Genomic DNA, 12,441 nt, shown 5'->3' with positions numbered 1-12,441 from the left:
CCCTCTCTCTCAAATAAATAAATAAAATCGTAAAAACCAGCAGTCACCTCTCTGTGGGAACCTGGGTTTTTTTTTTTTTTCTTTTGCTCTTTTCCCTCCACCTTCTGGTCTACTTTTCTTGCTCTTTCAAGAAGCTTCTCAATACAGAAGTATGGAGCGCCTGGGTGGCTCAGTGGGTTAAGCATCAGACTCTTGATTTGGGCTCAGGTCCCGATCTCAGGGTTGTGAGATACAGCCCTCCACTGGGTTACACAGCAGGCGTGGCAGCTGCTTAAGATTCCCTCTCTCTCCCCCCTGCTCCTCCCCCTTCTCCCTCTCTCAAGAAAGATAAATGTCAAGAAATGGGCCGAAAGTACAGAAAAAAAATTTATTGAGATGTCTATCTGAAATACCGATATTCATCCACTATGCTTAAAAGCAACAGCATAATGGCTCACTGCTTAATACACACAGAAGTATGGTTAAGTATAATTGTGTTCCCTCCCCCCGGCATACATGACCACTTGTGGTTTATGGACCACTTTGGTATAGAGCAGAAGATTCCCAGCCCATCTAGATCCCATCGACTTCACTTGCCAGTGAAATCATACACACATTTTTGAAAATCCAGAGCCAACGGAAAGACCAGTGCTGCTTTTGCTGACGCCAGTGAGGTGGTGTCTGGGTTTTATCAGGTAGTATAAATTCACACCAAACACCAAAGCCCACATGCTGCCGTATTACAAACCCAGTGTGGCCTTCCCCGGACGGCCATCTGCAGGGTCCCGCAGGATGCAGCCATGCCCCAGGCCAGTGGGCATCCTTAAGGAGGGGCCACCAGCCGTGACCACTTCCCAACACTTCAAGGGAAGTGGCAGGGGCCATCCGATCAACTCCCCCTCCCAGTAATTTTAAGACGCACTGTGTCTCGTCATGTTTTCCATCCTGCTGGACGGTCAGGCGTGCTGCTCATCCGCAGTACCAGCACCAGCTCACACACTGGGGTCCGCCACTGCTTCAAACATACTCTCCTCCCCACTTTAGTTATTTCAAAGATACCTTAATTTGCTGCCAAGAAATAAGTTAATACCACGGAGAATGACTGTCCTGGATGCCTGGGAAAGATTAAGAAGTCTGCCTTCGAGATCATTCCATCCTGGTTAGTCGTGGCAGTGTAGTGGTGGTGGTGAGGAGGAGGAGACCCATGTCATTTACTGAGCACTTACTGTATGTCAGATACCAAATCAAAGGCTGACATGTGTGACTTCATTTACTCCTTACAACAGCTTGAGGGGGAGATGCCTTCTACACCCATTTCACAGATGAGGAAACAGAGGTTTAAAAAACTCATTCAAGGTCCCATAGCTACTAAGTGAGTATGTACTAGTATCAGAAAGTATGAAACAACTGTACAAACATAGTGCTTCACGCCCAACTTTATGTCGGACTACAGAGAAGTGCTTCCTTCTCGGAGCTTCCAGGCCATTTACACCTCGCTTGTTGTCAAGATGCAAGACCACACTTGGAAGCACTTAGGCTTCCACGTAAGTATTTAATTAATTCTCTCTCATTTTGTCAGGTGTATGATTTTCAGGGAGAAGAGAAAGGCCATGGGACCCACACTCTGCCACATGCGGATGGAGGCCTGGCACACTGACGGTACTCATGGGTCCCTACCTCTGTCCACGCCCCACTGTATTTCATCAAGGCCCAAGACGCTGGCTTGTTCCAAATACAACAAGAAGTCAAAACTATCCTCCCCATTCTGGGGACTTCCCTTGTGGACCTCCTCACAATACAGAGTTTGGGTACAGTGGTCACTAAAGTCTTGAAAATGAGCTGCATTTCCTCAGAATACCAGCAGCGTCTCAAAGCCTTTAAAAACTCACCAATACAATGTTGTTCAAACACCAATTATATTCAAGATGCCATGATCACAGGCCCAGACAGGACACTAAGATATTGTCTCTGTTCTCCAGAAGCTTAAAGTAACCACTGCTCCCAAGCTATCCAGATGTCACCTCCTTGAAAGAAACAGGTCAACTAATTCGAGCAGTTAACCTGCTGTCCTGATCTATGGACGCCTCGTGTTTCAGAAGAATGGGGAGATGCCAAAACTTGCCAGTAAGATTAAATTGGGTTCTGTGCTTTGCTAGCTAGTTAGAAAGGTTCCACAAGTTTGGGGTTTTGTTTGTTTTTGCTTTTTTTTTTTCCCTGTCCACTTAAGTACTAGAAGTCAGGGCTCTGGAATGCAGGTCCCAGTTATGTGCCATTTGAGATCTTTCTGCTTGTACATAGCAGTTGGGATTAGATGTCCTCGAGGGTCCCTCCAGCAATGTATTTTGAACTGACATGAAATGCAGTCCTCACCTCCGGTATCCATCTTGTATATCTCAGCCAACCCCAAATTTCAGGTTCCTGATACTGTGAAAAAACCAAGACCTCAAGACAGAGCACCTGCCGCACTCCAAGCAGCCACGGCCATGCCTCCTCCCCCTCCTCCCGGCCAGACAGCTCCTCACTGTCCCCTGGGCCTCCACCCTCCATCCCCAGCAAGCTCCATCAAAGGCAAGAGGGTCACACGCCTACTCCTCATTCCTACCCCGTGACTTCACAGTGCTATTATCCAGGAAGAAAGCATCCTGAAGTCTTTACGGCTTGTTCTGCAAAACAACGGTCTAAAATAGACCAAAACATATTTGGTAAAACTGCTCTTTGGCAAACAGTATAAACAGTGCTTTCTTTGGCTGCATGAAAAAGAACCATAATCCTCTCTCTTCTTGAGGCTTTAATAATTCCCTCTAAAATGTTAAAACACACTTATTAAAAAAAAGATCCTAGATATCAATCAGCTCCTTCAAAAACTAAATGGAATGAAAAAAAAAAAAAAAGCTGGGGGGTGTGGGGACAGAAAACTCAATGATATGAAAAAATTTAAAAAGAAACAGACCCACGAAACACAATATGTAGCCCTTGTTTGGATCCCGATTTGAACGACGAAGTCTAAAGACAGGAAGTTGGGGGGAAAACTGAGACCGAGCTGGGCGTTCAGAGATATTAACAGTGATGAACGGTATCCGGTATGGGGATGGTACTGTGGTTTTGTGTTTTAGAAGGTCGCTTTCTGTTAGAGACCCACACTGAAACACGCATGAGGGAATACGGTTCTCGTGTGGGATCTGCTTCTGACTGCCTCGACTGCCCCCCAAACCAACCAACACATGGCAGAGGTAACTGTGTCTGCAGCTGGACGATGGGTATGTGGGGGTTCTCTGTGCCGCTAGTTTTTAATGTCCCTAACGAATGGGACATTGTCTAAAAATCATTCCCGGGGCACCTGGGTGGCTCAGTGGTTTAAGCCTCTGCCCTCGGCTCAGGTCATGATCTCAGGATCCTGGGATCGAGCCCCACAACGGGCTCTCTGCTCAGCAAGGAGCCTGCTTCCTCCCCTCTCTCTGCCTGCCTCTCTGCCTACTTGTGACCTCTATCAAATAAATAAAATCTTTAAAATAAATAAATAAATATTCCCAACAATGAAATATTTAATGTACACCCTAAAGTAAAAATACTTTCGTCCTGACAATAATTCCCATTTTACAGACCAAGGAGACGTAATATACAACTTGCCAAGAGGACCTTGCGGTGAAGCAGGCCCGCACAGCCTACAGCCGGTGCTCCTTCCCTCGTTGTGACTCCGACGTGGGTGGTCGGGGTCCTGACATATTTTACTCGCGGGGCTGAGCTGGCTGAGGTCAAGAGAGACGGGGTGGAAGCGGAAGGGGAATCGGATGGATAAGTACTGGCAGGCCGACTGCCAAGTGAGACCAAAGACCCATGACATCTGCCCTAGTGTGCAAACAGCACGCAAATTCTTTTTATGAGGAACGCATTTAACTGTCAGCAGCCGTTCCTCAATGAACGGAATCTGTTGACACACCCATAGTGTGTAAATAACTCCTGATAATAAAGACGAGTATCCATGAGACACTAAGACCTGGAATTTTTTCCTCAGAAGAACACCTTATTTGTCGTGCCGGGAAAACCCTAACTCCAGGCCTCACAGCCTCACAGAGCCAGGAAAGTCACCCGGCATCACTAGGATTCACTTCCAGTCTAGGGCCCGGCAGAGTGGAAACTTACTAACTTCCTGGGGAGAGACGGGACAGGGCGCGGGGGTAAATCACGCTAGCGGGCTTCTCCACCTCAGCAGACAGGCTGGCCGTCGGTCGGCTGGCTGTCGGTCTGCTGTCTGTGCTGAGGAAGGGGGGGTGGGAAAGGGGGCCGGCAGCGAGGCCTGAGACAACCTGCAGCCGGCACGCGGCCCCTCCCTCCGGCTTCCGAGTCCTCAAACTTGTGCTTTCCAAACCCAAGTGGAACTTCTGGAGCTACCCAGAAACTTCTTTTGTTAACAGCTCTCCTGAAAACCATTCCCACCTCCATTCTCTTTGGCAAATTCCAGCACCCAGTCATCAGACTTACTGACGGGAGATGCGGGAAACATTAAAAAGTTATAAATGTCCTCTTGGATGATGTCACTGGTTTAAACTTTCAAGGGATTTCTCCGAAGTGAACAGAATAGGAACAGGACTGGGATGCCCCACAGGGTCTACACCACAAGGCACATGGAGATGATTTCCTTTACTCCGTGAAGACGCTCACAGGCCAAGCACCGCAAGGCTGAGCCCCCAGAGACACTGTCCTGAGATGTCCCTGTCGTTCAGGCTCTGCCATACATTTCTGCACACACTGGCCTCCTACTCCACCCACGTGGGGACCAAGGCCAGAGAAAGGACGACAAACAAACCACTGTGACCCTCCAAAGGGAAAAAGAAATACCCAGGAGGTACGAGATGCTCAGAACTCCTCACCTTGGAATCCCTCTTGGACGCCAGGGTGTACAAGGTCTTTTTATTCAGATCAAAATGGCTGCAGACGTCCCTGGCAGCCTCGGGACCCTGGGTCACCATGGCAGCCATCAGGTTCAGGCAGGCTCGGGCCATCCTGCAGAGGGACAAGGAAATCAGGCATATTAGAGACAGCAGAAGCACAAAATCAGCTGTGCTCCTGGTTGTGGGGTCTGCCATGCCCAAGCCAGAAAGAGAAAGGAAAGAGACATGCAGACGTGCTTTAAAAAAACAAAACCAAAAAGACAAAATTTTTAAAAATCTCCAAATAAAGCTTAAAAGCTGGCTGACAAGAATCCAAGAATACAAAATAGGACACAAAGAAGATGGCGGTTTCTCTCTGCAGCAAATCGTCCTATAACCGGGTGCCCCGCGGCTCATCCCCGCAAAGGCAGGGTGCAGGGGAAGACTTCTCTGCAGTGCGCATCTCCAACAGCAAGCTCTCTGCGGCCTTTCCATTCCACGGCCACCCGGCATCCGTGGCTTACTGCACACCACCACACTCCAGGCACTGTTCTAGGTGGTGGAAAACTGCACCTTCTTGAACAGTCAAGGCCCCACCTGCACGCCCCTTTTATTCGAGTGGACAGAAGCAGACAGTCAACGGACGGACATGGAGCATTATGTCAAATGTCCAGCTGCACAAACAGACCTACAAACAGACACTTCTGTCCACAAACCGGCAGACAGAAAGGGACAGTGGACGGGGGAGGTGACGAAACAAGGACTCCCGGAGACGACGCCTGCTCACTGCAAAGTCCTGAAGTGGGGAGGGAGCGAGAGATCACCACAGAGAACCACCGAGCAGAAGGACGGGCAATGGAATGTCTGCAGTCACGGGTTCCCACGACAGCAAGGGGACAGCAGGGTAGGAGGGGGACGGACGCACAGGAGGAGTCGGCGACAGCGAGGGGCCGGTTGACAGGGGCAGCAGGGGCAGAGCCACCGCCCCGAGGGCCTCAGGAACCACTCAGCTCTGCTTTCCGAGTGGAGGGAAGGTCAAGTGCACTCCGGGACAACTGAACGCAGACCGCGCCCGTGGCCAGTCCTGCCGCAGAAGGGCAACTTACCTGTAGCCCGAGGCATACAGGGACTCGCAGATGAGCTTCATGTGACTGTTCATCAGCTTCTTCACGATGTTGGTCCCCACAACGTGAAAATGGGAAAGGTCGCTTGCTGTCCGCAACAGGATGGCCTCGAAAACCTGGAATATTAGTAGCATCTGCAAAGACAGAATTGAAACACTTACCAATCAGTTCCTTTGTTTTTTGCCTCGGTACCTATGTTCCTCTTGTCTTAGCCACAGACACTTTAAAACCTTCAACAGACCCTGAGCCAGAGGCGGGAAGGTGGCAGCTTAGCGGGCGGCTCTGAAGACCCCGGGCTCTGCAATCAGTCTAGCTCCCACAGTCCAGCTAAACAGAGACTTGCTCACTTACAATTATGCCAAATGAAATGAAAAGACAAAATTTCTGCTCATGGCCAGGACTCACCACTTTGGGGATATTCAGGTCTACAGCCTTACAGCAATAACCCTGAGATTGTAACAAGTCCATAAACATCCCGAATTTTGAACCTCTTTGGAACCAGAAAACCACAGTCAACTCAGTATGTGTCTGCAACCACGACACACAGTTTCTGTTCCCTCTTTGTTAAAGCAAATCACTTCAAGGGGGTACCTGACCGACTCAGTCGGTACAGCGTGTGACTCCTGATCTTGGGCCTGCCAGTTTGAGCCCCACGTTGGGTGTAGAGATAACTTAAAAACAAACAATGTCAAAACCAAGTGCATTTGGAGTAAGAATCTAGGATCCTTCCTCCTGGTATCATTCACCAATAAGAAGGGAGAGCTTTCCACTAAAATGCTTTACAAAGTCATGGTGCAAAACTGAATGTATTCCTACAGCACAGGCACAGAGCACTGTCTTCTCTAGAAAGCTGGAAACGTCCTAGAAATTTCTATCACATCTCTCTCCCTCAAGCTTAACACAATAGTGGCATGAACTTTTCTCCTCTTCAGCAAGCCAGGTAAGGAAGAACCTACTTCACTTTCTGGTCGCTTCTCCCCACTCAGGAGCTGGAACATCTCGGCACACTCGACAGAAATCTTGATGTAGCCTTCCACAACGTCATACACGTCTTCTTGCGGCAGCTTCTTGGCAGCAGCGACAAACGCTTCCAAGGCTGAAATAAGAAGAATGTTCCAATTTAACAAGGACCATCTCCTGAGCAGCAATCACAAGCCAGAGGCGGACCCCTGGCAGGAGCATCCAGGCGACTGGAACTGCCCCTTACCGGGAGGGAGAACACAGCAGCGATGTGGAGACTGGAGACGGGGACGGCGAGGGCTCGGACTCGGCCTTTTCTCTATCCCCAGTGAGGGAACAGGCAACTGCTTTAGAGCCCAACCCTTCTCGATGCAGTGATCCTCCCCTGAACCTGCCATCCATCCGCTTCCGGGCACCCTCTGGGTCTTGACCAATCTAACCCTGAAGTTCTCTCCCCACCCCCTGGGGGTAAAATCAGAGAAGAGATCAAGAAAATGTGGAATATCTAGATCTATATGTAGATCTACTTACAATGGAATGTTATTCACCCTGAAAAGGGGGGAAATTCTGCCTTTTGCAACACGTAGGGACCTTTGAGAGCACTGAGCAAAATAACTTAGAGAAAAACAGATACTGGATGTTCTACCTATATGGGGAACCTAAAAGAGCCAAACTCATAGAAAAGCCAGCAGAAGGGCACGTAGGTGGCTCAGTCAGTTAAGTATCTGCCTTCAGCTCAGGTCATGGTCCCAGGGTCCTAGGATCAAGCCCGACGCTGGGCTCCTTGCTCAGTGGGGTGTTTCTACCTCTCCCTCTGCCCCTCCTTGTGCTGGTTCTCTCTCCCTCTCTGAAATTGACAAATAAAATCTTAAAAAAAAAAAAAAGAAGGGCGCCTGGGTGGCTCGGTGGGTTAAGCCGCTGCCTTCGGCTCAGGTCATGATCTCAGGGTCCTGGGATCGAGTCCCGCATCGGGCTCTCTGCTCAGCAGGGAGCCTGCTTCCCGCTCTCTCTCTCTCTGCCAGTCTCTCTACCTACCTGTGATCTCTCTCTGTCAAATGGATAAATAAAATCTTTAAAAAAAAAAAAAAAAAAAAAAAAAAAAAAAGAAAGAAAGAAAAAGAAAAAGAGAGCAGAACAGTGGTTGCCAGGGGCTGAGTCAAAGGGTTCAAACTTCTAGCTATAAGATGAGTTAAGTTCCGGGGCACCTGGCTGATTCAGTAGGTAGAGCGTGTGACTTTTAATCTCAGGGTTGTGAGTTTGAGCCCCACATTGGGGGTAGAGTTTACTTATAAAAATAGTAAGATGAGTAAGTTCTGGGGATCTACTGTACAGCATGGCGACTATAATTAACAGTACTGTATCACATACTAGGAAGTTATTCAGAGCGTAGATCTTGAATGCTATCGCATACAAAAAACAGTAATTATGTGAGGGGATGGAGGTGTTGACTAAGCTTATCGTGGTAATCATTTCACAGTATACGGGTGTCAGCAGCCTACTGTATACCTTAAACTTCCATCAGTTATGTCAATAATATCTCAATAAAGCTGGGAAAAGAACAACACAAAAATAACAATGGATGCAAACAAAACCCTGACATCTGTCAATTCCTCTTTTCTGATCTTTCCAACAGGAGATCTCATCATAGGAAGTTATGAGAACATATCAACAGGGAAAGAGAATCCAAGATAGAGACCAGGTTCAAAGATAAATGCAACACACCCTCATTCAAAGGATTCACCACCTGTCCCCCTCTGACTTCAGTTTTGCCCCATCTTCCAACTACTTCTTCTGTACCCATCTCCTGTCAACCTGAGTTTCCTTGGGAAACCTATTAAAATGAAGCAACCGAAGGCCACGGAGCTCTCTGAGCAAAATCATGAATATGTACACGAATACAATCTTTTAAATAATTAAGCGTGTTCTTTCTTCTGCCACAAAAGTTCCAATCCCTGTTCCTACCCCATCCTACAACTCCACCGAAAAGCCACTGCCTCTGGGAAGACTTCTTTGATCTCCCCGATTAGGTCTGAGGTGGAGGACTGGTACTGAGAACTCTTCCTATGTGATTTTTTTTTTTTTTTTTAAAGATTCTATTTATTGACAGAGAGAAAGAGAGATCACAAGCAGGCAGAGAGGCAGGTGTGGGGTGGGGGGAAGCAGGCTCCCTGCTGAGCAGACAGCCAGACGCAGGGATCGATCCCAGGACTCCGAGATCACAACCTGAGCTGAAGGCAGAGCCTAACCCACTGAGCCACCCAGGCGCCCCTTCTTATGTGATTTTATTGACTGACATCCATCTTCCCTACTGCACTACTCATATACTCCATAACTGAAGCACCTGTCTGACTTTTTACTCATCATTTTATCTCTACCCAGCAAATAACAGCCCCTAGTAAATAATGAATAAATAAATGAATGAAATGTAGAATTCTGAGCTAAAGCAGGTATCATCTTCATAGCACTGGCTGCCCCTTGCAGACATCAAATATTTAAAAGCAAAATGTACGGAAGACAAGTCATTAACTGGGGCTACTCTGGCCATCAGCTTAACCTGAGAGACACGCTTACTGTCTTATTCTGACGGAGTACCAGTGTCTCCCCATACTGGCATATTCGATTGCACTTTTAGTCCCTCCTCACCTACATTACTTCCTAATGGATTACAAGAAGCTGTGAAGAAGGGTGATCACACTTTTCAAAATGCGAAATTATAGAATCGGCTCCATCTTGGTCGCTAGTCCGATCCTGGTCAACTGACAAGTCCTTGTGGGGCTTCAGGCAGTAGCTTTACTTCGTGTCATCAGATCGGCGTGAGAGCTGGACGGTCATAGCTATAGAAAACAGCGCTGACGGCCGGAGAAGTAGCAAACGGCCTCACTGAGCAGCCCCGAGCTGACTCACAGTTGCGACTCGTAAGCAGTTTTAAGGACCGTCCGTTGGTGACGGTATTTGCTTCCCAGACAACTGCAATGAGAAAAGTCTTAGGGCCTGCTGGGGGGTGCTGCCTGGCCACGGGAGGCGTGCAGTCGCGTGGAACTGTCACAACCGAGCAAGGCGGCCTCTGGCCGTCCCTGACAGCCCAGGGTAAGGAAGTACCTGCAGCGCGCGGCCCTACAGCGGCCCCGGCCCCCGGGGCTCAGGAGGCCCGAGCGCCGCGGCCTCGGTTTTCCCGTCTGCAAACCAGGAGCACATGGGAACAGGTGCACATGGGAAGGCTGAGCCTGGCACCGGGCCGCGGCCAGGACCCGCCTCGCTCGCACGTGCTCCCCGCCCCGGCTGGCCCCGCACTCACCCGGCTCCGCGCCCTTCGGGTCCCGCAGCTGAGCCTTGAAGCGCACGCCCGTGAGCTCTTCGGAGCGGGCCCGCTTGGCTGCGCCCAAGCGGGGACCCGCGCCGTCCTGGCCGCTCGGGGCCTTCCTCTTGGGGACCCCCATGGCCGAGAGCGCAACGGCGCACCGGGATCCACACACACCGCGACCCGGCAAGGGACGCGCGGAAACCGATGCAGCGCCTCCCGGGGTCCCTGTCCACACGTGCGCCGGAAGAGGCGGGCCTTACGAGGGGGGCGGTGTCAGGGGCGGGGATGCAAGGGCCCGGACAGGCGGAAGGGGCGGGTACTGGGGCGGGGAGGGGCGGGTACTGGGGCGGGGAGGGGCGGGTACTGGGGCGGGGAGGGGCGGGGCCTGAGGGAAAGCCGGAAGCGGGTTCGCCGTAAAGGAGGTGGAGGTGACGCAGCCTCTGAGCTCCCAGTTTTCGCCCGTTTCTGGAGCCTCGGTCGGCTGGCTCGCTTCCTAGGACGGGCGGACACTCCCTGGCACTCCCACCCGGCCGCGGTGAGGAGGAGCCTCCAGCCCCCGCAGCCCCCCGAGGGTTCTCGGCAGTAGAGCCCCAGGGGCCCTCCATTCCCCGAGGGCGAGAGCTCCCGGGCGTCGCGGCTGCACACCAGGACCAGTTCTTGACCTGAGGGCGCCCTGACGCTGCCGGCACAAACACTTGCTTGACGCGCAGTGGGTTTGGATGCTTTGCCCATGTGAGGCCCTGCGAGTTGGCCGGGAGGGTGGATGCCCCTGGCTAGGTACCGGGCGGTCTAGGGCGGAAGATCCTCCCTCGCGCACCCGGGCCGAGGGCCGTGCGGGTGCCCCTAACTCCGACCGCGCCCTGTGTCGCAGCCCGAACCAGATGGGTTTATGGTGGGGTGCAGCCTCCATCCCAGTCTTCCTCAAATGGGTGGGAGGACGTGAACCCTTCCGGCAAGCAGGTGCGGGGGACGCTTAACTTCTGGAAAACCCTTCTTGGACAGGACAGCGGCTTCCACATCCAAGTTCCCATCCTTGAAGTGGAGCCGGCAGATCCAGCCCTACCGAGTCTCCGGGGCTGTCCCCCGGCGCCCCACCCCCGCCCTAGCTGAGAAAGTGATGCAGTGTATGAAAAACTGCTTTGATGGGAAATAAAGCCCCGTGTTTTGTCAGCTGTCGATGACTTGAGAGCCGTATTAAATGCTTTGCAATAAAATAGAGGTTTAAATGAATGAGTAAAAACAGACTGGTCCATTTCTTAATATGGTTTCATCAATACTTGGTTATGTGTTTAAATAAATCATGAACCAGCTCATTAATTGAGTGACTTGGTGATTCCTGGAATTCTCCGTGAGGTTGTCTCCTAGTCTGAGGTAATAGGGTCCTGTGTTCTATAAACAGATGTGTAATGAACATCCATTAGTGTGGCCTGCTGCGGCCTGTTGGGATTTAGAATCTCTAACAGAAAAAGCCCCCGTGTTGACCCTGAACCTCAGACCCCGCAAGGTGAGGGAACCCGTGGAAATGCCTGTGTTGTGGGCAAGTCAGATGGAGTCCCAATGGCAGATTTGAGCTGATGTGGCGGTATTAAGAGACAACGATATGCTCAAAATTCAAGCTGTAAAGGGCAACACTCTAATCAGTAAAGAGAGACTTAACTCTTAATTGTCTGCATTGGTGCTCTTCTGTGGTTAATTGCCAACCACCAACTTCGTTTGCAACCAGGGTGACCCAAAGAGGCAGCAGGGAAAGAGATAAAACAATCAGAAGCCCTATATTCAGTTTCTGCCTGTGTGACCTTGGGCAAATCATCGTCTCTCTTTACAAAGACTAAGAGAGGGTGAGGGAGCGTGCCAGTATTACCCAGCTAATAATTGTTGGAAACACTCATCCAGTTTATCCTAACTCCAGTTACTGTCCTCAGTTTAAAAGCAAAAAAAAAAAAGGTTGCCCCAGTCCAATCCAGCCTTATCCAGAGATATGCCTGGTGAGGCATGGCTCAGGAACATGGCTAGATGCTTCAGACCAGCCTGATGCTGTGAATTATTGCCACCAGTTAGCTAACCCCACTCGTTCAGATACCAGGCTTACCGAACAACCTCCAGGTAGTGACATGGCTTTCTGTATTGAAGGCCTGCATGGAAGGAAAGGGCATTACTTGCCCCAAAGAACATTCTAGTCTACTGATGATAAACACCACTGTTGTCATGA

At 50.4% G+C, this 12,441-nt stretch overlaps 1 protein-coding gene and 1 long non-coding RNA gene across 2 annotated transcripts in view; one reads left to right on the top strand and one right to left on the bottom strand.

Moving 5' to 3' along the window:
• URB1 (URB1 ribosome biogenesis homolog) overlaps positions 1-10,496 on the bottom strand; it is a 68,241-nt gene extending 57,745 nt beyond the window's left edge. The window contains exons 1-4 of the mRNA XM_004757502.3: positions 10,227-10,496; positions 6,928-7,067; positions 5,954-6,105; positions 4,848-4,980 (exon numbers count right to left, since the gene is read on the bottom strand). Of these exons, the coding sequence (XP_004757559.2) occupies positions 4,848-4,980; positions 5,954-6,105; positions 6,928-7,067; positions 10,227-10,368 (567 nt within the window). The 5' untranslated portion in view covers positions 10,369-10,496. The remainder of the gene's footprint in view (positions 1-4,847; positions 4,981-5,953; positions 6,106-6,927; positions 7,068-10,226) is intronic.
• A 97-nt stretch (positions 10,497-10,593) lies between these two features.
• On the top strand, positions 10,594-11,462 carry LOC106006278. Its single transcript, XR_001180253.2, has 2 exons — positions 10,594-10,964; positions 11,235-11,462. It is a non-coding gene; the product is annotated as an uncharacterized LOC106006278 (long non-coding RNA).
• Positions 11,463-12,441: the final 979 nt, after the last annotated feature.

The sequence above is a fragment of the Mustela putorius genome, unplaced genomic scaffold (assembly GCF_011764305.1).
Source record: "Mustela putorius furo isolate JIRA1106 unplaced genomic scaffold, ASM1176430v1.1 tig00000832_pilon_pilon_pilon, whole genome shotgun sequence".
Taxonomy (NCBI): domain Eukaryota; kingdom Metazoa; phylum Chordata; class Mammalia; order Carnivora; family Mustelidae; genus Mustela; species Mustela putorius.
Note: the sequence above shows the minus strand (reverse complement) of the source record. Positions and strands in the feature narration are given on the sequence as shown.